Source organism: Fistularia commersonii, chromosome 12 (assembly GCF_037954325.1).
Source record: "Fistularia commersonii isolate RoL2024-O1a breed Wild chromosome 12, RoL_Fcom_v1.0, whole genome shotgun sequence".
Taxonomy (NCBI): Eukaryota; Metazoa; Chordata; class Actinopteri; order Syngnathiformes; family Fistulariidae; genus Fistularia; species Fistularia commersonii.
In genome coordinates, this window is record NC_141295.1 from 12,194,207 (window position 1) to 12,221,703 (window position 27,497).

A 27,497-nucleotide genomic window follows, 5' to 3' on the forward strand; every position below is an offset into this window, starting at 1 on the left:
TATGCTTTTCTATAATAACAGAACTCCCCACCCCCCAAAAAACATGTCTTGTAGCTGTTCCTTGCACAGACATGAAGTTTGACCGGGGATAAAATCTATGATCAACCAAAAGTTCGCAAACAAGGAATGAACAAACAAATTCTTGTTGAAATCTTCTTATCTTCTCTTCTTGTCTTGCCAGTTGCCAAGGCAAGGGGTTTTGACAAGAAGAATTTACCATGTCCTGGACGACTGAAAACCTCCACAGACAATGGACAAGTGCAAATATTTCATAAACTGTGCCTTAACCGAAGCTCATTTTGCACTGTTGGAACTTAGAATCCCTTGAACCTTTTGAGGAACTGGGTTGTTTCTTCTTGCATTTGGTGAGCATAGAGACCAGGGACCACAGTTCCCAGAACCATTCTAGCTCTTACTCCGAGGCAGGGTCTATTATGGTTCCATAGTTGATGTAGGTGCTTGGTGGTCGGTCTTCCTTGTAAGCCACAGTCATTACAAGATACTTCTCATGCCCTATTTTGAGAAATGTCCACTTACGACAATGGACGGAACCAGCAAGGGTGGACCGCCAAAGAGGTCCCGCATCCTCTTCCCCGTTGTCCTCTTCTTCTTGTTTTTGAGTGAGAGCCTCAAACATATTGCCGACGCTTCGCCCTGGTCCCTCACTGTCTGTGCCTGCAGGGAAAGTTTGTTAATTTCCGTGTCACATTTTCAAGCTTGGGACAAGTAATGAGAGCTGAAGGATTAAATATTTGGTTTTTGAGGAAAAGAATCAAAATATTCAACGAAGCAGGAAGGAGGGCTGTTTTTTAGCGGAGTGCTTGGGCTGCTCTTCACAACTGCCAACTGAGGTCTCTGAGTCCCAGTCAAGAGTATAATCTTCTATAAATAACGCATTTTCATTTAATTTAAAACCCTGTTTCTGTCATTTACTGCACTGACTGCACTGTGGCTGAGCTGTGAAATCCAGCTCGGAACACTCATAGCACTTGATCTAACACAAAGGGGAACCTTTTCTCTCCACTTTCTGGCACATTGAGTGGAATTCAGTTGAAAAGCCCCCGGGACAATGTTTTCTTCATAATTAAGTGAATTTTGTGAATTTTCTTTAGAATTTAGCGCTGAAAGCTAGACACCTGTGAACCTTGTGACCTGCTCATGAAGAGCGATTTGAATAAGACGTCTCTTCTGTTGAGTGGTTTGCTCCACCGCGGAGTACTCCACCGTCCTTTTTCGGAGGGTATGATTGTGTTTTAAAGTGATGAGGCCTTGGAGGAAAACTAACTGAATTAAACACACGTCTTGTTTTGTCCGCCCTTCAGAGATGCGCCTTTTTTTCTTTGCCACTTAGAAATGAGCACTGACCACAAATGCGTGGGAAAAAAAATAACGCCCTGTCCTGTTGCAGATGGGCAAACGTCACTAAACTGAAGTGAAAGGTGGCATGTTCGTGCCGCTCCTCCTGAGTCGGATGCCGCTCGGAGATGAGGTGGATGTCGTGATTCAAGGTGTGCGAGAAAACTGACTTTCAAGGATTTCGCAAAGAACAAACTGTACAAAAGACCAAATTTCACAAAGGTGCTTTGACTGAAGTTGTACAACAACAACAAAAAAAATCATTGAGGGAAAGGCTGAAACACACAAAAAACCTCTCATAAAATAAAAATAATAATGAGATATTGAAGTATACCAATTTGTGAAACAACTTAACAAAACTTTTGGCCAAAGTAAATAATTATGAAAAGAATGACAGTCATCATAATGAGATAATTTTCCTGCAGTAATGTATTATCCCAAATGCTCCGGTCACAGAGATAAATGTTTCCATCTACCAGGCTAATACATAACGTTCCTCTTATTGAAGCTGGTGTCTTTTAATTGTAAGCACTCTCCCAATTCCGGAGCTCACAAAACAGTAATTACACATTTTTATTTCATTCTGTGTAAAACTACCAGTTACCATAGAAGAGCATAAAGTTAAAAATCAAGTTTAACATTTCTGCAGGCAAAGAACAATTTATTCCAAAAATCTCCAAACTTAAAAAAAAGCTAGAATGCCAAATAAAAAAATATTAGAGACAACATCCCCCACATGTGACATAATCATTTCCAAGCAGCTTTGCCTTGAATGCTACTGAGTCACTGTGGATAAGAAGCCGCAGTTTATATCTCCTCACATAATAAAACAAGGGTATGACATGTACACACTTCTGATCTGCATAGTAAACCTGCAATAATTAAAAATAACTGCCTAATCGTGAGATGCTCGTTGCCACGGCTATTAGCCGTCGTGTTATCCTCACAATCCCCGTTGTCTTTAACATATGCAGTAGTGCCAAATACCCACCATTCATCAAGTGGACACATTACATTCTAATAAACAACACAATCAGTGTGTCTTGATTGTAAGCAAAGAATGAAGTGTTGCATTCCAAACTCTCTTGATCATACTAATAAGACATTTGTGTGCATGTGTGTGTGTGTGTGTGTGTGTGTGCGCGCGTGTGCATGTGTGTGTGTGATCTAAACCGTGCTTCCAGTGCGAAACAGACAAAAAACATTGGTCTCAACTGCATATAAGTTACTCAGGCACTTGTTTAAAGTCAAAACTAAACATGACTCCTTTTGACAATTTGATCAACAAGATACATCGTCATTTCCTTCTGCTCCTTTTGGCCTCTCACATTAAATACTCTTCCCTCTGCTACTAGGCGCAAACCCCCCAAGTCTTAGTAATATAAATTGTGCTCTATTGCTTTCATCTTAAAGACTGGACGCCATTAAGTATATATTTAAAAGATCTGCATGTAGGTTGAATGTCTCAGGGTTAAAAGCTGGACTCCGGGACAGTTCTTTTGCGTCCGAGCGAGGTTGTGCTGTAACGAGTCCTCTGCTGAGCGCCGGAAGACGCTTTTTCTGCTCTCAGAGTGCGTGTTGGTGCCGGGGCAGTAGCCATGCCATTGCGATGCAACGATGCTGTCCTGTGTATGCTCTGCTCCGCCTTGGTGGGGATGTTTGAGGAGCTTTGGGAGCGTTTGATGTCCGTTGCGGTATGCCCCACCTTCCCGTTTGACATTTTATCATACAGGGAGCCTGAGCCAATTGACTTGTCACCATCCGCCCCCGTTCCACTTCCAGATGCACCATTTGGCAGTGAAAGTCTGGACAGGGTTTTTCGTCCTGCTTCCTCACTTCCTCCCTTAGCTGCATCACTGTCCTTGGACTTCTTTGGGTCCTTGTCCTTCTTCATAAAGTTACCTTTAAAGAAAGAGAGCAATCCTTCATTGCTCTTGGGCCCGTCTTCTGTCTTGGGCTTGGCGCTAACCTCACTCGTACTGTGGTCGACCCGATCCTTCCTGTCCAGGATTTGTCTTCTCAGAGTCCCATCATGAATGCTAGGAGTACTGAAGCTAGGCTTAACTCCAGCACCGGAGACCCTTTTTGTCTCGGTGTCCTGGAGCGCTTTGGAGGAGCTGTCCTTCTTGGCGTCTTTTCTTCTGGTCAGGGTGTTACTGCCAGAGGTGCTGTCGATGTTGGAAGTCCCCGCATCTCTTTTCTGGCCCCCTTTATTTGTTTTCAAGCTGGCTAGTTTGTCTGCAGACCTCTTCTGGCCCTCTGGGACCTGTTGGGATTCAAGCGGCGGCTCATCTCTGACTTTACCCCTACTACTTCCTTTCCCTGCACTTGAGGGTTGGAGACTGGTTGCGCCGTGGCCATCGGGCGGCTCCTTTGTGCTACGTGGTTCAGTCATGAGTTTGACAATTGGATCCTTTGTGCACCGGGGCCGCCTGCCGGATTCCAAATATTGTACCAGCTCCACGGGGGCAGGATCTTGAACAGGTGGAGGCACCGGGTTGCTCTTTGGTCTGTCTTTAGAACCAAAGGACCAGCGGAGAGGAAGCACTTTGCTGAGTGTCTCCTTGGTCTTGGCGGGAGCTCTCATGCTGACACTTCGTCCTTGCAGACCCCTGATAAACGGTCTGCTTTCAAACCCTCCTAATAGCGGAATAGAGAAAAGTAACATGTTAGTGTTGGAATTTAAAGGCAAAGTCAAAGTTTTAGTCACAAACAGAGTCAAAACGGAAAACTGAAATTAAGCTTGTTACCTTTTTCCTCTTTAGAATCATCTTCAAGGAAGACTGGAGACTCAGGTGAGTCTGGTATGGAAGAAGGGCAGGTCGTGGAAGAGCGAGACACGAGGCTTCCTCTCTTCCCGTCTTCTGTGAGTCGGATCAACCAGTGGTCCGACATTGACGAACTTGTGGAGCCTGTGGGATAGCAAACAGAGCATTCCTCTATTCCAGTAATGGATGGGTACCGGGCAAAATGCTGGTAAATTATGCTGCGAGTGTTAAATGCAGGTCTGTTTGATGATAAAGTTGAATTTCTTTTCCACAAAATCTATCTTAACTTTTGTGCTCAAGCTATGAAAAGAAAACAACAATATGAATGGGAATGATTTTTGACCATGACCACTATATGAGTATCTGCAGCAGGCACAAATAGCACACTATGCATTCAATACTTGTTTATACATTGAGTATTCAATTTTATTTTGATAAGCACCACTAAGGCTATATATTAATTCTAATAATGATGAAACTTTATGAAATGTACTTTTCTAAAAACAAGCTGAAAAAATTGGCCACGGAAAAAAGCATGTCTTCACCCACGCACACACACACCAAATCAACGTCTCTGTGCAAAACGCATTCACATTTATTTTCCCGAGGATTTACAAATCCACTTTATCAGTGACTTAGGGGCGCTGGAGCCTATCCCAGCTGTCATTGGGCGAGGGGTGGGGTTCACCCTGGACCGGTCGCCAGCCAATCACAGGGGCACATGTATAGTCAAACAACCAGTCACTCAGTCATTCAAAAATCATAGAGACAAAAAAAAAAAATCAATCCCTCATTCACACATGATGGAAACGTGCAAACATTTAGTCTCTCAATGAGAAATCTCCGCACTTCAGGGTCCAATGAATGGACGATGCCAACCACAGAAAAGTCTCGCTGCAGGGATCGATCTGGAGACTTTCATCCATTGTTTACCGAGACGAACGCAGCCCTGAAAATTCGATCCTACAAAAATCTTGTTCCACTGATTCATCTTGACTTTTCATGAGTGGATATCCGATTATGAACTTGTATGCAGGAAGGTATTTACGCAGCCAACTATCAACTGAGTATTTGTTTGAGCCTAAGACTTTATACGATAAAACTATCAAGGCCAGCTACAAGAGAGCTAAGACTATGAAAAGCACATCAAAGAAAAAATAATGAAGGCTATTAGAGTGCTCTGTTGTAAGAGACTTAAAGGTTACATCTCTTGCAAAAATGAATAGGCTTGGCTAACTTAATCTCCCCTTAAGGGTTTGTCCAAAGTCTGCTTCCCGATGGCAATCCTTTGTTTCCTGTCTGAATCAGTAAAAGAGCAGTACTTGAACGCCTCAAAGGATGTTATCAATATGTTCCAGGCAACGAATGAGACTCACTGAATGAATGTCCGACTCAAGAGAATCTTTGCCAGTTAAAGGTTACACACTTATAATTGTTATGTTTTACTTGAAACTCTGGCACAACAATTTCTATCGGGATAAATAAAGTTGTTCTTATTCTTATAAGAAACAACCGGATAGGACATCTTCGACAGTAAACGTATCACCACACTCAAACAATGATAATTGATTAGAAAAGTGCCTTAAATAGTACAGCACAGATTTAAATGCTGATAAATGTTTTGTGTGATGATTTTTATACACACTTGTTAGGTAGGTTTTAACCAACGTTGGCTAAAGTTATGTTTCAATTAAATAGTTTGTTTGATTTTGACTCATCTTGCATTCTGAGATTTTCACAAGTTAATTTGGATTGATGAATTAATGAAAAAAATAACTTCAAAATTTTCCGCATTTTAATTGCACTTTTGACTTGCACCACCGAATGTTTCTCAGTATTTGAGTTCTAGGGGGACGGATCGCACAGACGCATTTTGATAGCATGACGGCTGAGGCAGATGGGATAACGCGAATTGAAGAGAAATGCGACATATAAGAAACTTCTAGGTGGAAGTATAAACAAAAACGTGGGTTTGAATAATAATCCCATAAATAAGCCATCTGCCGTCGAACTTATCGGGACGCATACCTCGGACGGAGCTGCTCGCTGACCACGGAGGGATGGAATTGCGTCTCTGGTAGAACAGAATGTAGGCCCCTCTGGTACAGATTTCTTCATTTAGGACCAGGTCGACGTTGCTGTCGTCGTAGCTGTACCACTGTCCATCCACCGAATTCAGACAGTAAGCTGAGGAAACAAGAACAGTCTTAACCGATGTGTATCTGAAAATTGGTATGTTAGACACGGTGACATGATAAGACAAGCTCTAATTAAGCTGATTATTATCTTGCTGCTATTATGAGCAGTAACCGTCAAGAAAATAATGAAGCCGTCCATCCGTCCATCCATCATCTACTGCTTATCTCACACTCAGGGCAACAGGGATGCTGGAGCCGATCCCAGCTGCCACCGGATGAGAGGCGGCTACATCCTGGACCGGTTGCCAGACAATCGCGGGGCCACATATGGACACATACAACCATTAATTCTCATTCACAGTAATAATGAAACTACATAAAGCAATTTAAAAGACAATCACGACATGAATTACTGCTTTATTTATGGCATATTATTAAACTGGCGGCACGGCGGCGCTGTGGCTAGCGCTTCGGCTTCACAGCACGAAGCCTTCCGACAAGGGGGACCTTTCTGTGCGGAGTTTGCATGTTCTCCGCGTGTCTGCGTGGGTTTCCACCGAGTCCTTTGGTTTCCTCCAACAACATGCAGTAGGTTTATATGTGGCTCTGCGATTGACAGGCGACCACTCCAGGGTGTACCCTTGCCTCTCGCCCGATAACAGCTGGAATAGGTGCTTCCCCGAGTGCAGGATAAGCGGCAGATGATGGATGATATTATCAAATCCCAAGATGTAGGATAAAGGTTTGACTGAGTGGAAGTAGAGACCCCTTCTCCCTCAGACAGTCCAGTTTCAGTTTGCTGCACTAAAAGTATCTCTCTTATTGCTACTATGCTAATAATCAAGTAATTCATTCATTATTACACCACGTTTTCTGCACTTGGGAGGGCTGGCGCCTATCCCAGCTGTCACTGGGTGAGAGGTAGGGTTCATCCTGGACCACCCGCTAGTCAATCACAGGACCAATGATGGAGACCTCCAACCATTCACTCTTTTATTCAGGAACCGAGAAGCCGGAGGACGCATGCAGAGAAAGGCCCCCTGTTGTAATCGGACAGGGGACCTTATTGCTGTAAGCGAAAGAGCCACATCAGCATGACGCCCACAAATAATGATGTCATTGGTATTCAATGTACACCGATAGCAGCATTAGAAGCAGTTTAACCATCTTCTTCCTGTCACTTTTACAAAACATTGTAAATATTAAAAAAAAAAAAAAACATTCAAATAAGATTCCATGTGTATTTGCAATATCATATTGGAATATATTGCAGGCTGAGGTTTTATTTTTGATGTTTTCATTCTATGTATGATGTGACAATGTGAAAATTTTCATCAAAAAAAATAAATAAATTGAAGCAATATCCTCCTGCCTGCCTTATCTCCACCCGGCCCACACATTTCCTCATATAAAATTCTTATTTGCTTATAGTGCAGTCAATATTCCGCCTTCCTCCATTATTGTGTAAAATCACCATCCTTCAGAAAACCAGGTATCATCCCCCCGGCAACCGGCTCGGCAGGTGTTCATTTAGCCATTCCAGGAACACTTAGACTCAGCTGACAGGAGCCATATTGAAACCTAGGGTGGACCACTGGGGTCAGTCTCTAAAATGTGAACTTTATCTGATGTGAAAGAATCAACCACATCATTATTCAACCGTGCGTTGTAACGTTAATCGTTCATTCATTCATTTTACAGTTTATCCAGCATTCAGGGTTGCGGGGGTGCTGGAGCCTGTCCTGGCAGCCATTGGGCAAGAGGCAGGCTCATGTACAGAGGCTATATGTATGTTATAGAGAGAAACAAAACCATTCACATGTCAGAGCATTGTAGGATTTCTTTATAAACCTATATAAAGCACGTTTTTGGGCTGTGGGAGGAAACCAGAAAACATGGAGACTCCAGAAAGAAAGGCCCCTCGCTGGAATTTATACTTCCGACAGTGAGGCAGAATCGCAAACCACTGCGCCATCGCCTGATGCTAATTCGCAGTCACTCAATTATGTTCTTTTATCAAAAAGTATAATCCACGTGTGCATTCCAAGCAACAAGCTAATCCTAAAGCAGATATACAGATAAGAAGTGGCATCCAGCAGGACTGGGGGGTTTTCAAGACCGCGCTCACACAGAGGGACCCTTCTGTCGGTGTCCAGGGGTACGTCGAGTACGTGACCGTGTACGTCACCACTTGTGTTGACAACACCATACGAGTCAGGAGGTCAGAGCCAGAAGGCTTGGCTGAGCAGTCAGGTAGGCCACACGCTACGTGCCCACTCTCATGCGTTTAGGTCCGGCAATGAGATGGAGTACAAGGCCGCTAAGTACTGAAAAGAAAACCATCGGAACAGCCAAGAGGCAGCACAGAGAAGCTCGATGGCTTCTACTCCTCTGCTGAGCCAGGGCAGATGTGACAAGGCCTCATCACGGATTACAAGTCGACCACCGGCATCTCCGCAGACAACCTGTCGGACGACCTCAACGTCTTCTACTCCCGCTTCGAGAACTCCAGCCACAACACAGAGGTGAGTCACGCACACAACGGGACCTCCGACCCCCCACTCCTCCTCTGTCCAGTTAGAATAAACAGGCCAGCGCCTGCAGCGAGTGGTAAAGACTGCGGAGAGGATCACCAGAACCCGAAAGCCGTCTCTGCAGAGCATCTACCACCGCAGAGACCAAATGAGAGCTTCCTCTTTCACCAAGAACCGCGCCCACCCTCAACACGGAGCGTTCTCCTACCCGCCAGCCGGATGTACAAGAGTGTGAAATGTAGAACGACACGGCTGAAGAACTCGTTTTAGCCGACTGCCATCAGACTCCTAAATAATCGACACTTACCGTATTCTTCTTTATTTGTACTTTACATGCAGCACAGTCAGTGCTGCGCTCATCTGCACATGTAATCACTTCCCATTCAAACTGCACTCAACCTTGCACCTGCCCTCAGTGAGCTGCACATCAAGCTGCACTTAAATGTCTTATTTCACTGCCAACACTGTTTATATTTAGAAAAATGCTTACTATTATTTTTTCTCATCAACTTATATCCAGATGCACTGTGGACAGCAAAGTAGGAATTTCACCGTACAGGGAAATGTGTTTCTGCACAGTGAACGTGACAATAAACGCTTTGAATCTTGAATACTAATATTAATAGTTCCCATGATACCTGACCATTCACTTTGCCTTCTTTGTCCACTTTTGTCCTGTGGAACAACTACCGGTATTTCCACATTCCTGCAGACCTGGTGAGTATTTTGAGTATTTTGATGACCTTTTCAGGTTTCAAATTTGGATCCTGAATTTTGTCTGTGGAGGTTCTCAGTCATCCAAACTATGGTGAATTCTTGTCTAAATCTTCTTGTTGTGGTAACTGGATTTGAATTTCTTCAATGAAGATATTTCACCCCTTATCCGAGAGGCTTCTTCAGTTCCAAAGAACTGAGGGGTGAAATGTCTTCAGGTGGAGAAATTCAGGTCCAGTTGCCACGACAAAAAGATTTAGACATCTTCAATTTGTTAACCTTTCAACCACAAATTTTGAGGAGGAAGTCATGGTGAGACGTGGCTTACACTAAAATCACGTCAGCACTGCAACCGACTTTGGTTAACCTTAAAGCGAAGTTTGTAAACATTACGACCTGGTGTACTGAAAACCGTCCAACAGAGATCGGACGGAAGTCCCTGTTCCCTCTGTGAACTGTACACCTCACTGTGTCTCGTGCACTTTGAGCACGATTGTTGCCGAGGCGTCGTGGGCAGCTGAAAGGAGGCAAAGTCGCGGATAGCAGCAGCGGCTCTGACACATGAGCGGAAAACTTTCTGGAATGAAAAGCAGGTGATACTACCAGCCTGGCCAAGCGGTGTAACAAACACTCCGAGGAAGAGCAAGCTGGAGTTTGCTTTCAGATAAGTAAAGTATCCCCCGCTCATGCCGAAACATCACAAGATAGAAATTACATTGCACTTTCTTTCTGATAAAAAATGAATTTCCTGAGCAGGACATTATGGATTTCTATCAGAAGACTCGCCTTGAAGAACGATGAAAGATTCATTCTGATTTCTGTCTTTCTAACTGATGGTATTCTTTTTAAAAATACAATTAAACAAAGATGTTATTGTGGAAGCATTTTGATCTTGTGATTCCCTGCTTTTTTTTGCTTTCGTTTTGTGCCTCTTGTTATATATGTATATATAATTTCCTTGTAACATTTTAACATTATCTCAACTTCTTTCTAGAAAGGCCTTTTCTAGAAACAAGGCACAAAACAAAAAAAATTCATTAAAGGGAATTTACATGATCGTTACCTTTAAAAATTAATCCACAATAACATGTTTGTTAAACATATTTTGGTGATCATCTGAAGAAGAGCGTATTTTTGCTCGGAACGTCATGCTATAGTAATTTTTCATGTTCTCGACGTAAAATAAATTCTTTTTATTTTTGGAGCGCTCTTGGTTTGCCGATTTTTTATTTGCAATTATTCAGTCAATACTTGATTTAAGCCAGCACCCATGCCCAACTGGACAGCGGATGTGCGTGTTTTTCTTTTTTCGCAAGCTGCATGTCTTTGTATGACATATGAATGAAAGAGTGAATTGTTGTTTCCATATGATATGTGAATGACAGCTTGAAAGGTGTGTGTCTCTATATGTGATGCACATCCGCTGCCCTGTAAGGGATGGGTGCCGGATCAAAAAAAACTTCAACTTAGCAGAGCTTTGAAAAAAATCAGCATGCCAAAAATGCTCCATAAAGAAAAGACGATTAATTGGACATATAATATAAAATACCTATTCTTGCATGCTTGATGTTTTGAGCAAAAAAGGGGCCCTTCCTCAGATGAGATATGTGTTAACACAAATCTCCTGTACGCATCTGAATAAGATATATTTATGTAAAAATAGTTATCTTTGCTTGTTGGAGCATTTTTTGGTGTGCAGACTTTTTCAAAACTCTACTAAGTGTATCTTACTAGAGTTTATGCCTTTGGTTTGAACCCAGAAAAACAGCAAACCGCACTGTTAATCTCACATTGCGCCCTGTTGACCGAAATTAAGAATCCTACCCGTGTAGTGTCCTCCGTGCATCCCTCCGTGATGGTTGCACACAGCGTAGAGGTCGTACAGATAGTCGTGGGGGAGGTTCAGGTCAGCGTGCTGCAGGTGTTGGCCCGAGGACTGCGTCCAGGGCGGCGGCGGCCACCCGCCCGAGCTCAGGTTCTTCATACTCTGACTCCTCTTGACCACATGGGGTGCCATGTCCAGTCCAGTCAGAGGGAAATGCACCAGGGTCGACAGCTTGTTCCTCCGTTCGCCCACCTGTTTAAAACATTTGCATGCAGTAGGTGAAGTGATAAAAAAGCAACTTTGTACCCTTTGATTCATAATTAATTTTAGCTGAACACCATCTCCAATTTTCATGAGGTAAAGGAAAGGATTTATAAGGACTTAGGAGAAGCAAGTCACGTTGCAGCGAGAATCAAAATGTTCTTACACGATGCGTTATCTTTATTTAACGGTGGATGATACGCGTACGCCGGAACTGTAAATTGCGAATCTTTGTGTCGGGCTTTCTTGCTTTCTTGATAAAATGTTATCAAGCAACACCAGAAACCATTTCCTAATTTCGAGACGTTATGCAATCTTAAAAACTGAAATGAACTTTTTTTTTTTATATTTTTAAAATGCGTCATTTTACCATTGATGTCAAGGGATGTGTAAAAAATAATCAGGAGGCGAAGCCTGGCAGCCAGTCAGACAAATTTAACTTAACTTCGACCCACTCCTTCCCAACAGCTCCTCTGAAAGCACAAGCTATTACCGCATCTCTGGTGAAACGGCAAGAGACATGACTGTTGTGAGGCCAGTACGGACGCGGCGGAGAATACCAAACAAAAATACAGAGTTGTATTTTTATTTTACTGACAAATTGGAGCCTCTGGCTACAAACTTTTTATGTGCCCAAGTAACACTCATAGGAATCTCTGCATGTGGACAGGTATTGTGAGAAGCCAAACCTGATGTTGTCATTAAAAATTAATGATATGTTACAGTACAGCGTTCCTGTTGTGAGCAAGCAAAGCTCATTCCATTGGGAGAGGAAGGGATATTTCGAGATCTTACTGACTTACATGGTTTCATCCTGCATGGCCATTCGAAGGGAACTTTTTAATCCATATCTTCAGCTGCTTTTAATTCATTTGTTTATCTCTTATCCTGCACTCAGGGTTGTAAATAAATACTCACTGTTAGCGTAATTAAGCACAGCGGCTGATGAACATCGCTACGGCACTGTCGATTTTCCCAATATACACGGTAAATATAAAAGGTAAACTTTTCACCGATGGTATTATTCAGTCTTATTTTGCTTGTTTGATTTATGAAGTTTGTTTATTCATTTTTATTGTATCTGATTGTATTTTAAGTACGTCGCCTCGCTCCCTTAGTCGTTTTGTATCCTTCATCTCAAGTGTCATTAATTTTGAGCCTTTGATTTTAAACTTGGATCATCATTATTATTGTCATGATCATACTTTTGATCAGTGTCACTGGCCTTGTAGACAAAACAGAGGTTAGAGTAACACCGTCGTCAATGTCTGGCTCGCACAGATGCAGTAAAGGAAAGTTTGCTGCTCATTTCAGAGAATGAAGTAACGGACCGGCTGTCTGACAGAAAGAGGGCTGAGCCGGTCTCACTCTCACGATACGCTTGGGGGAGAATACTCGATCTCTTGCACAATGTCCACCATGGAGGCTAAATAAATCAATAACATGGTAACAAACAGACTTGAACACTCCAGCGAGAGTATCGCTGCTTCATTACAGTAAAAAACTTCATATAGCAGCTCAGTCTATTGATCGAAACAAACAAAAGCTAAGTCGATGCGAGATCGGATACTCCCATTGACTTTGTACAGTTGAATTCACATTTTGCAAAAGACTGCAGCAATGGCTCGATGCAATACACATAAAAGAAGATGCATTGCACAAGAATCTGCATGCATTATTGATAAATCGGGGCATAATAGCCGTCATATGGAATTGATTGCAAGCACAATGAGTACTAGAGGGGAAAAAAAACTACCTCGTGCTGGTTAGAGAGTCAATGTAAGAGCAGGGATCAGAAGACTGCAGCCTGCCTTTTGCCAGCAAGTTTAATTTCCCATGAGCTTTAATAACTTGTTTGCATATGATTAAACACCGAAAGCAATCCAGACATTTACCCCAGGGGACGAGTTTGCTTGCTTGTGAACACGAACATTGCCCGTCAGCCGGCCTACCTGTCTGAAGCGCTTGAGGTGGAGGATGAGTATGTCGGGGAGCGTCCAGAGGCTCATTTTCACCATGCCCTGCTGAAGCTGCTTACAGTGCGGGCACTTCCAGGCGTCATCTGGAGCGAGCTGGAAGCGGCAGTCAGTTCGATGATCATACAAGTCAGATGCATTTGATGGCAAAGGAATTGAAGCGTGTGGGCGGCACAGTTGCACAGCGGTTAGCGCTTCCTCCTCACTAGAAGAAGGTACGCGGTTCGATTCCAATCGCCGATTTCCTCTCACGAACCAAAAACATGGAGGAGGTTCAGTGGAGACCTTAAACTGAACCGATGTGTGAGTGAATGGAAGTAAGACTCGGTGATAATGACCTGAGGGGAGTTTTTGAATCTAAGGGGTTTTGGGCAGGGCTAGGTTATGGTAGCTTGTTGGGTAAATAGAAGAGTTGATCTGCAGAGAGGAGGTATTACAAAAGGTATTACAAAAACAAAAATGCCATGCATTCTGGATTCATTACAAATCTACTGAAATATTGCAAGCCTTTTATTATTTCAATATTGCTGATTATGGCTTACATCTTAAGAAAACTCAAAAATCCTGTCTCAAAATATTAGAATATTATGAAAAAGTAACTTTTGTTTTTTTAATTGCATTACAGAAGATAAAGAACTTTATCACAATATTCTAATTTTCTGAGACAGTCCTGTAAGAGTGCGAATTTTAATTCATTAGCATAACAAACACTGGCCATTATGGTACTACCTACTGACCTTTATATTAAACTGCACACACACACACACAAAAAAAAAACCCTCTGCTGCTACACTCATGCCAACAAATATCAGTCTGCATCTGGATGCGCTTCCACTTCATACCTTATAATTTAATGTTTATTGTTTAATGTAACAGTGTACTTTACAGTTAATTTGCACTCTATTATTATTATTGTTTTATTTTTTTCATGTCACATTGGGATTGTGAGAAACATCTCCTCGATCCTTCTGAATGTCCAGAATATGCGGAGCAACTGACGATCAAGCTAACTTTGACTGGACTTTGCATATGAAGAGAGACACTTGTTTGACTATTGCCTGTATGACGACAACACATATGTGCAAGCCTGAGCAGGTTACACGCATGTGCAAACCCTCTTTGAACCAATAGGAAATGCATTGAACAGCCTGTTTATTCTTTAAAAAAGTAATAATTAAAAAAAAGATTTCACATGACAACCTGTGGCAATTCCAATGAAAAAGGCCCCAATAAGACGCGCCCCCCCACGGAGCAGCGTTGCATGCTTAGTCGAGATTACATTCAGAGGGAGCAGCAATGCTCAAAACTCCTGTGACCACAGTAACATGCTATTTAAAAAAAAAAAAAAAAACCCTTTCTTGTGGTGCGTCGCCCAGATAGCCCTTAGGAACGAACCACTCGTGTGTGAGAAGAGAGTGAATGGCTGTATGTCTATACATGTGTCTTTTTGATTACTCATTCCCGCCTCTGTGATTGGCTCCTGACTGCTGGACAAGTGCTAATGAATGAAAGAATGAATAAATGAAAAAATTATATGTTCTTTTTATATGAAAAAGCATGTTTGGCATGGAAGAGGACAGCGGAATGCCTTGGGATAAAGCCCTCCTACCTCGGAGTGAATTAGCATAATAATCTAAACCTCAGAGCGTGTCCATATTGACTGAGGAGGACAGTTTCTCACCACGGGGTTGTTTTCGAAGGCGCAGTGCAGGAGCCCTTTTGTCTGGGCAGAAAGTGAGCAGTGACACAGGGCAGCTTTAAAGCGTTACAGAAAAGACGGCCAAACACAACAAAGAGCAGTTACAAATACTTGAAAACAAAGAAATGTGTCTAAACAGTGCAGAAAAGTGATTTAAAAATTAGAAATGCAGTCGGTCCTGTTGCCGCTCGTGCTGAATCTTGCAGGACTTGACAGACATATCGACTAGTGAACGAGCCGCAAAAGCCTTTTTTACTCATCATCCCAAGATCACGTAGGTGACAGTCAAATGGATTACCTGCCTACGACTCCACTCAAAAATGACCAAAAGTACTTTTGATCGGTGGGTCTTGTCAAACACCAGAAAAACAAACATTGATTAAAGTTGCATGTGATGTCAGGGGGGCGGTTTGACCTACAGGTCAGCCTGGCTCTGGAAGAGATCGGCCAAATTGAAAAAGAAAGAATGGTGTTTGGTATAATAAGCTGCAAATAACCTGTTGACAGCATTGGGATTTGATTTAATCCACCTCTCCGCCTCTGTCCCGCTTCCTTCATTTCCACAGAAACAAGTCAAAAGTGAGTTGACATTCATCACAGTTCATCACATCTATTCTTACAAAGCATAATAATTCATCTTAAGTTAAGATTATATCATCACGGCCCCTCCAACGGATGAATCACTGAATGAATGGCTGCGTGTCTCTACAGGACTGTCTCAGAACATTAGAATATTGTGATAAAGTTCGTAATCTTCTGTAATGCAATTACAAAAACAAAAATGTCATACATTCTGGATTCATTACAAATCAACTGAAATATTGCAAGCCTTTTATTATTTTAATATTGCCGATTATGGCTTACATCTTAAGAAAACTCAAAAATCCTATCACAAAATATTAGATTATCATGAAAAAGTCATTTTTGTTTTTTTTAATTGCATTACAGAGGATAAAGACCTTTATCACAATATTCCAATTTTCAGAGACAGTCCTGTATATGACGTATGAATTAGAGGGTGACTATTTTTTTGCCTCTATATGATGTGTGAATGAATAAGTGAATGGTTTAATGTCTCTATATCGGGGTGCCCAACACGATGATCCCAGTCTACCGGTCAATGGCAAAGGAAATGCAGAGCCCTGCCTTTCAAAATAACCTCTAATAAACCTTGAAAAAAAAAATGTCTCAACCGTACATACACTACACTACAGGTAGTGTGTGTAGATCGCATGTCATTAAAATAGCTGTTAGCCTGTCATCCATCCCCACGGCAGCATTGACGCGCTTGTTTGACATACAGTACAGCCAATCCGAGGTCTCGATCCAAAATACCGTTCCACCGTGACTGATGGACATTTGGAGGTGTGTTTTATCCTGGGCTACCTGTTAGTTGACTGAGTCTATTCAGTGCAAGACGTCATCAGAGTAAGGCAATGGCTTGGCTTGACTTGGCCATTATCAGAAAAGCTCGCTAGCCAAAAACATGTGGGCATCTATGATCTTTATCAGGGGTGACAAACTCATTTTTTACCGGGGGGCACATCAGCGTGATGGTTGCCCTTAAAGGGCTCAGATTTGCATAGAGTCTATGCAAATGCATAAGTAACAGTTTGGCTTTTGATTCTTAGAAAGTTTGCTGTTTTGCTGGAAGGCTAACTTCGGCATATTTTGCTCCGTGTTTGGTGTCAAAATGCCGACAGAGATTGTCCTCTTTGGCAATCAATACTGCCTCAATAACAAAATACGTACAGTTTTTTCTCCTTGAGGCACAAACATGTATTCATGTATTCGCCTTCCCATCTTTCTTAAAACAGCCTCCAATCTGAATCAACTTTTCTCTTCCTGGACATTTCGGGATCATTTGTATTTCTCAATTCCACTTGTTGAAAATCGTATTAATGTGGATACACTGTGAACTAATGGCGAGATTTCGTAACTTCGCGGGTAACATGATCGGCATGAATTGTGGGAAATGTAATTTATGGTCTATGAATGCGTTTGACTTATTAAATTTGAGACAATGAGACCTTTTAAGACATTCTTGTGGGCCACATAAAATGACATGGCAGGACACATTTAGCCCGCAGGCCACGAGTTTAACAGATGAGCTCTAAGTGAATGGAGGGTGACTGGTTGTATGTGTCTATATGATTGCACGAGAGTGAACAGTTGTATGTCTCGAAATGACGCGAGAGTGAGTAAATTAATACTTGTCTGTCTTTAGGCTCAGATAAGCCATAAAGACAATGAATGACAAAAAAAAAAATGCAAAGTCACCAAACAAAGTACAAAATGTATAAATTAAAATTGGGGAAGTTAAAGCCCAATTGACTTCAACGGATGTCATGTGGAACAATTTAAATCTACAAATTGGAAAAGTCTGGAGCTTACCACACACACACACACACAAATTTAAGTCCAGATATATCTAAAGAAGCTGAGAAGAGCACAGCCCAGGAGGACGTAGCACAAACAGATGAATTAACCTGATTGTGGATTCCCCAACTGAGCTGTCTCCCTATCATTACCGAAAACAGAAGAAGAATAAAGAGAGCGCAATCCAGACCCACTCTGAGTTCCTGATTTTTGCAAACCCTATCAGCGAAAATAAATAAAATGGATGTTCTGCCCCGTGAGCGGGCCTGTAATTGGCTGCTCTTGCAGAGCGGCAGCGGCTACATTATTTGTGGGTTTTGCTTCCCTTATATGTTATATGTTGTATTATTAAACGCACTGCGCGGTGATATACCTCTCCTGGTTACTAATGTAACAATTGTTTTCCACAAGATTTCCCCATGCTTTGTAAGCTACTGTGTTAAACTTATAATATTTATAAGCCAACTAAAGAGTCAGGGGACGATAAGAATGAATGGTTAGAAGACGCAGGTGAGACCAGCCATGTCTTCTGGTTTAGAAACACTGAGGATAGGAAGCGAAGCTGGAGGCTGCAGAGATGAAGATGTAAAAGGCGAAGAGGATGGAGTGCATCAGAGAGGCGGCACATGTCAGACCTTCTGGAGATAAAGTCCGACGTCGGTTCGGACGTGGACAGAAGAAGGATGCTGAGCTTGGAATTGACAGGCAGGAGGCCAGAAGAGGAGATTTACGGATGGAGTGAAAGATGACATGAAGTTAGTGAGTTGTGAAAGAAGATGGCGCAGAGGAGGAGGCTGAGACGGAGGCAGACGATTGGCTGACGGAGCAGCCTGGCGAAAAAGGGGAAGACCGGACACAAACAGGGTTGGATGTAAGGACGGTGGAGTCGGACGAAGGTTGTGTCGGGGAAGGAAGACTTTAACCGGCAAGAAAGAGAAGTGAATACTGATTCCGCTCCAGTGCATTGACTGGAGGCTTCCCTTGGCTGCTGTCATTTTTTAAACAGGCATAACAACATCGGACCTCTTTGGAGGATCTACCTCCGAGACGTGGCCCGCCTTCGGTCTCTTCTACGGAAAATATGGCGTGCCCTTCTTGCAGGTTTTGTGTGAGACTTTGACGCCGGGCTTGCGGAGTTGGCCACCAAACCCCGAAGCGACTGGCAGGTCAGGCACATCATCCACAGCCCGGGGCGACGTCTTTCATGGAGATAGGAAATGAAAAGGAGCTGGTGTGGTTGGATAGACCTGGAGATGAGTTAAGGCTGCAAACGCAACATTCAGCTCCAGAGTGACAGCTGCAGACATATCAGGCGACAGGCGAAATCTGGACGCCGATAAATGAAGACACTTGGATGTAAACCTCAAGACTGTTTACTTTTTTTTTTTTCATTCGCTCATTCCTTATCAATAGCTCTGCAAATTAAAGCCTATTAGTTAATCACATGGCCACTATAGTAGCCCTACAACCATTCACTCTCATCCACATATCATATAGACATACAACCGTTCACAGGTCATGAGACCTGAAGAAGCCTCTGGGATGAAGGCTGAAACATCTTTAGGTGAAGAAATTCAATTCAATTTCAACAAGAACTGTGAGAAACTGTGTGTGTCAGCCAGGACAGCCCCACGGCATCCTGAGCCTTGAGGAACCCAGGGCAGACCTCATCCAACCCCAGCTTCTGAAGAGCTTTTTGACTGCTTCAGCAACTTCATCACCGGAAATAGTCGTGTCCGCTCCAGAGTCCCACGGCTCTGGAAGTATTCCTAACACTAAACTATAACATCTCAAATTGAGGTCAGCAGGGCCACACTCCCACTGTACACAGTGTTGACGGACCATTGCTTCCTAATCCTAAACTGTTGGACCAGAATCTCCTTGATGCCCACTGAAGGTTGTTCTCCATGATCTCCCTGAGCTCCTCCCATATCTCAGGATCTGAACAATTGAGGGTCTCCATTTTGGACCGTGGGGAGGGAACCGGAGAACAGGGAGGAACCCCCCCATCGCCCTGTTGGAATCGAACCCGGGACCTTCTTGCTAGAACAGCCTCGGAAGTGCTACCCAAATGTGCCACCACACTAATTTTTTTTTTTTTCAACATGTATTCATGAGATGTGTTAAGGCGCCTTCGACATCACCTGTTCTTCTTTGGTATACAGCTGGAAACACTCGTCCAGGGTGCAGCTATGCTGCTGCAGGTGCTGCTGCTGCTGATTCCTCACACTCTCCGCATCCTTCACCACCTCCTCTAAGAAATTGCCGAACAGACTGCACACACACACACACACACACACACACATTTCTTCAATAAAGTGCCATTGCACAGTCAAATCTGTGGTGCATTAAAACACTTCATAAATTGCTCTGCCCACATGAATGTCATTTTTTGTTTGCAGCAGCAGCAGTAGAGTCTCCTCACTCACCATTCCTTGATTTTGGGATCCCACTCAACGACAATCTTCACATGGGGAGGCCCTCCGGGGCCGGAGAATTTTAGAGCTCTAGATAAGGATGGGAAGAACGAAAGCACGATGTTAATGAAAACTCAAACTGTAAAAAAAAATTCACATAAAACACAAGGTTTTTTTAAATACATTTTTGAAAGCTTCTTTTTAACACCGGCTCTTTTAGCGGGTTCTTATGACTCCGTTTAGAATGGTAAATATTTCAATTTCTTTGCATTTATTAATCATCTTAACTATGAGTGTGCGATAATAATTATTGCTATTCATCTGGTGTGGAGGGAGTGTACAAAGTCAGAATATTGTAGCATTCTTTGAATTCATGTTCTTACAACATATCACAATAAAAATCTCTGCACCCTTGGAGAGAGCGGCGCTGGGATGGATGACTCGGCTCGGTGAGAATTTCCACGTAAGCTCTTAAGCAGCGCTGCTTGTACAAACGCTCCAGTCTTAAAGGAATTAAAGCTCTTAAGCCGGACTCCACGTGTTCGACCCCTTCTGTGCATCTAAGATTTTTCCATCCACGTATTGTTTAAAATCGAAGCACGCGTACACACAGATAGTCAAACTAACCAAATAAGGGGTACAAGGGGGCCACAGCGATGATTGCAGGTGAAATAATAAAAAAATTGCATCAGCTATCCAGCAAGCATTGAAAGATGATGAAGGTGAATTTCTGTTGAAATCCTCTTATCTTGGCAACTGGACTTGAATTTCTTCACGTGAAGACGTTTCATCCCCCATTCTTCACTTATAATGACAAGTGGGAAGTTTCCAAATATAACTGCCAGGGTTTTGGATGGCTCTAGGTGATAGTAGATTGTTATGTAAACGGAAAAGTTGATCAGCAGAAACAAAGTCTAAAGGGGTTGTTATGCTAATGGAGTGTCGTTTGTTGGGACGCCAATCCAAAACCCCGGCAGATTTATTCACAAACTTCCCACAGGCCATTAGAACTGAAGAACCGAAGAACCCTAACCCAGACCTCCTGCTGAATGAAATTAATGCCGCTCGTGATATATTTATTAAATAAATGCATAACTACGATTTGCACAATATACATACATATACATGTACTGCTCAAAAATACAGGGGACACTTAAACAAAATAATGTAACAATCTCACATCTGTGAAATCAAACTGTCCATTTAGGAAGTAACACTGATTCAATTTGACTTGTTTCAAGGACATGACATTAAAGTTGGCCCAGCCTGTCGTGTGTTTTATCACTTTAGTTTTGAGTGTGACTCCAAATCCACACCTCCATGGGTCCATAAATTTGATTTCCGTTGATAATTTTTGTGTGTTTTTGTCATCAGCACATTCAACTATATAAAGTTAATAAGAATGGTTAATAAGAATATTTAATTCATTCAGATCTAGAATGTTATTTTAGTATTCCCTTATTTATTTTTTTTAACAGTGTATATAATATTCTGTTTTTCTTTTTTTTTTTTATCTCTTTTTTATTTTATTCTTGATGTTCACAGTTTTGTGCCCCCATATTGCCCCTCTGTGACAAATAAAGTTTTAATAATTCTGATTCTGAGGCACAGACACGGCGAGGTCATGTCTAACTGTATATCTGACGATTCACTCAAAATAAAGCGCTCATCCCGAAAATAGATGAGAATCCTTGCAAATGCTCAATCTCCCTTGTGCACTGGGAATCAAGTGAGCAAACAGTTTGATTTGAAGGAACTCATAAAAACAGCAGACCAAATCCTGTTTTTTAGTTTTTTTTTTTCGAAATAAGCTGCAACATTACAATAGTGTGATCCTGAGGCTCATTAAACCTGCAACCATGGCGCTGCAATCATTTATTCTGGACTGGCAATTCGTGCACTCCTTGCTAAATAAGACAGGCGGACGGATCAATTCATTGATTTACATTATAAAACTTCCATTCTACGGGAGAAACAATGCTTTTATATGAATAGGCAAATGTTTGTATTTGTTTCCATCCAATTTTTTCCTGCCTTTCCCCTTTTTCCCGTGAGGTCTCGGGTTTTTAAAGAAGTCCCTCGGCTTGAAGAATGCTAAAACGTTACACATAGCAGAGACATCTGTGCAGATACATGACTGCACTGTTTCGAAAGTGTGTGTGTGTGTGTGTGTGTGTGTGTGTGCAGGTGCTTGGTCCTCCTACCTGTCTACAGCAGGATGATAGAGCGGCCTGCTGTCCTGCGGCGACAGGTAGCTGTAGGCTGGCGATCCTCCCACCACCCTGATCCTGAACAGCGCTCCAGTGATGTTCTGCAGGAAGACAAATACTTTACTAACAGCGCCCTTTGTCCCCCCTGAGATTTCGTCTGCTGGAGGTCAAAGTGTCCACCGGGCTAAAAGATGCTGCAAATGTCAGCCGAGAGTCAGATATTTAAGCTCATCAAAGTGACAAATCACTGCGCTCGATTATATATCTCTAAAGTAAACAGAGATATAACTTTTTTTATAATAAGTGTGTTTGTTTATGGATTGAAGACAAAAAATAAACATTGGTAGAAAATTCTCGCAGGGTGAGATGTGACATTTTAAACTGTCTGCACTTTCAAACAACAAACTGATATTTGTCCGATATTGACGAATTAGTCCAGGCATTTCGAGTCCTCCTTTTTCTCTGCGTGCCAGCGCTGTGGAATAGTCTTTCCTAAAATTTGTGAGACACTGGCCTCTTGTGGAGGATAAAGGAACTGCATTTTTTTATTTTTTCTATTTATTTGTTTGTTTTAAAAAGAATGTGGAGTATGAAGGAACTGCAGGTGGATTTTCGGGGCCGATGCGTCTTGATGTTTGCACAAGGTTACTCTTTTGATGTGTTTGAAAATCTACTTATTATGATCGTGCACACATCCATCCTTTTCATTCAGGGTCATATAGAGACATCCAATCATTCACATGTATGGACAATTTAGGGTCTCTAAGAACCTCATGCATGTTTTTCAACCGTGAGAACACGGACACGCCATACAGAAAGGCCCCGTGTCGGACTTGAAGTGGGGGCCCGAAGCACTAACCGCTGCACCCCCGCCATGCCCTTTAAAATATATATGAATGATATCAAACAACAACAAAAAAATAATTGTGGAACAGAGGTTTGAGTGCAATACAATACAGAGTAAAAGAGAAAAATTACAAGGTAACACTGTATTTTCAAGGATTCAGATCATATCACATTCACACAAAGGATAGATGTGACATAAGTAACTGAGCCGGTACATAGTATAAATTCTGGCATACAAGCCGCTACTTTTTTCATGCGCTTTGAGAGCTGCTGCTTTTACAACGATCAGGTATTTACAGTAGCTTACTTTCGCCAACACCGTCACAGTGGACATATGAATCTGTTTAAGAAAAACCCGCTCGCATATATGATAATTCTTCAGATCAGCTGAAGAATTACGCGTTTTGCACACAACCCTATCATGAAAAAGGTTTAAAGTTGAAAGCGAGCAGTCTGGCTGTCGAAGAAGGAAATAGAGCTGCTGCACGTAAGCTCGGCATTTATTCTATTTGCATTTTGTAGTTATAGATGTTACTGTCAATTATTTAATCAGACGTTTTCAAAAAATCTTTCCTGTAACATCTTGTTGCATTAATATCTCATGTTTCAATAGGTACACCTGCGACTTATAGACAAGTGTGACTTATTTATACAATTATACAACTTCTTTTTTCTTTTAAAAATTAGTAGGTGCGGCGTATATAAACGTGATCTGTATAGTCGGGAATTTACGGTAAGTAAATACAGAACGCCACTGTGAAGGACAGCAGTGGAAACATCAACTTTGCAACATATGGCAATTGGAAAGTGCTAACAGAAAGTGTGTGCATTGAAAGGCTGAAAGGTTGTATTGGTTTGCTGTGGAAATCCAGAGGCAGTTTGCGGCAGTTTGTCAGTTCTTGTGCGACGCCAGCAACGAGTGTGTAAACTGCATCTGCACACATCATTATCCTCTGTCATTTGGACTGCGGCCTCCATGAGGCCGAAGGTAGAGCTCTCATTAGCAGGTAAGGAAACGGCACGGCAACTGCGGGTACATGCAATTTTGCTTTTTCCATCTTGGTCTGACCAAGAACTAAATGCTTTTTTGGAATTAAAATGGAAAGTGGAGTTCAATTGTTGTGTAATATAGGGTCGGTAACATACAGTACAGTAACATAGGCTCTGCTGTGGAAGATTACGTAACATTTGTCTCACCGTTGCGAAGACGGCCTCTCTAAGTGATGATTACACCAAATAAATAGCCGGTGAAAATAATGCAAGCGGCTGATGATTGTAGGATATCTATCGTGTGGACGGGAGTGAAAGTCCAAGCAAGACGTATAGAAAGCGTGCACAGAGCAAAGGAGGACTCTAATTCAAATAATCCACAATAAAACAGTTTGACCAGGACAGTCGGATACAATCTTGACCTTCTTTGTGAAGTTGTATGTTGCTGAAACGACCTCCGGATGGCGCTAGAGGGTATAATAAAAAAGCAAGACGGCAGTAGCCGCTCACACTTAGCGCTCCTCAAGGAATGTAGCGAGACTGATTTTATGAAATACGATGTTCATTAGACAGAATGGGAAGTAGATGATCCTTCAGCAGGTCCCATGTAACACCATCACATCGAGTGTATTTATTCATTCATTCATTCTTTATACTGTTTGCCCTGCACTCAGGGTCGCGGGGGGCCTGGAGGCAATTTCACCTGGAAATAACAGGGCGACAAATGCAATCATTCACTCACTCATTCATGTCATATAGAAAAATACAACCATTCACATGTCGTACTGAGACATACAACCATTCACTCACTCATTCACACGTCACATGGAGACATACAGCTATTCACTATTTCATTAACGTTATATAGAGCGGTGTTTCCCAAACAATGTGCCGTGAGACATCATCTGGTGTGCCATGAAAAAAATGACAACTTTCACCTGATTGGTCCAAAAATAATTTATTCAACACAAATTATGTGTCTTCGTAAGTCTATCTATGTGGCCAGCATGTAGGGACAGGGAGAACGATTAAATGCTCTTCCACTAGATGGCAACAGGTATGGAATTCATCGGTGTATATTTGGTGGCGTGCAGTGTGTTTTTCTCTTTTAAGATATGTGCCGTGGATCAAAAAAGGTTGGGAAACACTAATATATTCACTCACTCACTCACTCACTCACTCACTCACTCACTCACTCACACACACATCATATAGAAAGAGAAATACAACCATTCACATGTTATCATGACATACAGCCATTCACATGTCATATAGACATGCAACATTCACTTTGTCATTCACACATTTAGGACTATTCAGGATCTCCAACGAACCTCCTGCATGTTTTTGGACTGCAGGAGGAAACCCACCCAGACACGGGAAGAACACGGAGGAATCAAACCCGAGACCTTCTTGCTGTGAGGCAGGAGTGGTTAACCGCTGCGCCGTCCACTAATTGCTGTTTATGTCATTAAAAATCCACTACGCCCTGCGCTATGATTCAGCGCATTGTGTATCACCTAAGTTGCCCGGCAGCAACTTTAGACTTGGCACTGTTGCGTCGCGTCTGGACAGAATGCAGTTGTTCTTCTCCAGGAGAGGAAAACAAGCAGCGCAAGTCGAAGGAACGGGAGTTCCAGCAGAGGGGGAACGGAGCGCTTTCAGAAAAAGATGAGCGACCTCAGAGCTAGAGAGTTAAAGCAGAGCGAGCAATAACCATACAATCGCCAGGTGGACTGAACCGGGATTTAAATTAATATGAATGTCCCCTTTGTCATCGCTGGATGATTAATGTTCTCGCACTTCCACATTCCAGCAGGCGACTGCAGATACCGCCGGGTCCTCTACCTGCTCGGGTAACTTTGTGCAGGTTACTAAGGTGACCGTGTTGCTCTTCCTATAAAGCTGGAGCTGCTCACTCTGGATAAAGCCGGCTCAAACGCTGTCTGTCACTAAGGCGTTGCCCATGGCAACGTAAAAAAAAAAACCTGCAGTAGGGGCAAAACATGCTCCGCAAGCTCTTGTGTGTGTGTTTGAATGGTAGCGGGAGGAGAGTTGGTTGTTGACTTGAACTCTTGTTAGTCATCGTGAAGATCCCCCAAACCAGCAGGAACATCAGCAGGAACAAAACTGCAGCACGTTCATAGAAAGCACTGCAACGTAACAGGCATTACAATGTAATTCTTCAAATCTGCTGTCGGCGTCTCCTGCAGACGCATGCGTTGTTCTGTGATTTGGTAAATCAAGAAAAATCCGCAGCACAAAAGGCAGAAGATTTGCACAAGCTGACTTGTGAAGTACTTAAGGTCAACGTAAAGTGAGGAAAAGAGGCAAGAAACGGGTTCAAGAAGGTCGGAATGGGTGCAGAAAAGTGTCAGGGGTGCTCTGAGATAGTAGACAATTGAAGAAAAGTCAGGAAACAGAGCTGGAGGTCGCAGAGATGAAGATGCTATGGTTCTCTTTGGGAGTGACCAGGATGGATAGGATCAGGAATGAGTCTATCACAGGAACAGCACATGTTAGATGTTTTGGGGAAAAGGTCAGAGAAGCCAGATTGAGATGGTTCTGTCATGCACAGAAGAGGAATAGTGCATATATTGGTAGAAAGATGCTGGAAATGGAACTGCCAGGCCCGAAGGGAACAGCCGAAACGAGCAGAAGAAGAAGAAGAAGAAGAGGAAGAAGAAGAAGAAGAAGAAGAAGAAGAAGAAGAAGAAGAAGAAGAAGAAGAAGAAGAAGAAGAAGAAGAAGATGGAGCCGACTGGCCACTATGGTCATAGAGACATAAACCCATCCACTCTTTCATTCATTCATCTGGAATGAAGCAATTTAGGATCTCCAATGAACCCACTCTGTGTTTTTGGACTGTTGGAGGAAAGTCCCGTGGAAGTAACCAAACAGGAAGCGAGAGTAATTGTCTTCCGACTGAGAGAACGCTTCCATCCACTTTGCCCTAAATTTAGAAAACCCTCCCTGGCCTCCCCGCATACATCATGCCTATTTTTCCTTTAAATGAGAGGCTCTATTTGGCGCAGCGCTACCTGCACCACATACGGAGTCGGATATTTTGCGGGCACCGCATTCGTTATTACCATCATGATATTAATCTGCAGAGACACCTGTGCCACCGCTTCTTAGCGGCCTTCAACACGGTTGCTTTTCAGACTGTTTTGTTTCTTTGGACGTTGAATGAATGAAAGGACTCAAGAGCCACGCAGCAGAATCTCTTGTTGCTGCTTCAATCTAGCGGAAGGTGGTCTCGTAATCGTCCCGACTGAAAGGACATCTTTCTTTCAAGCTATCTCTTCGGATGGTTGGAATTGTTGTTTTGCTGCTTTTCTTTCTGTTATCTGCTGGTTATCCATCTGCTGCTTATTCAGCGTC

The 27,497-nt window shown here is 42.6% G+C and overlaps 1 protein-coding gene across 1 annotated transcript in view; it reads right to left on the reverse strand.

The window, feature by feature from the left end:
* Window positions 1-1,568: 1,568 nt before the first annotated feature.
* The window catches only part of usp43a (ubiquitin specific peptidase 43a), a 108,601-nt gene continuing 82,672 nt past the window's right edge, over window positions 1,569-27,497 (reverse strand). The window contains exons 9-16 of the mRNA XM_086157150.1: window positions 22,272-22,378; window positions 20,080-20,157; window positions 19,795-19,924; window positions 13,549-13,668; window positions 11,335-11,587; window positions 6,153-6,311; window positions 4,107-4,268; window positions 1,569-3,996 (exon numbers count right to left, since the gene is read on the reverse strand). Of these exons, the coding sequence (XP_086013276.1) occupies window positions 2,828-3,996; window positions 4,107-4,268; window positions 6,153-6,311; window positions 11,335-11,587; window positions 13,549-13,668; window positions 19,795-19,924; window positions 20,080-20,157; window positions 22,272-22,378 (2,178 nt within the window). The 3' untranslated portion in view covers window positions 1,569-2,827. The remainder of the gene's footprint in view (window positions 3,997-4,106; window positions 4,269-6,152; window positions 6,312-11,334; window positions 11,588-13,548; window positions 13,669-19,794; window positions 19,925-20,079; window positions 20,158-22,271; window positions 22,379-27,497) is intronic.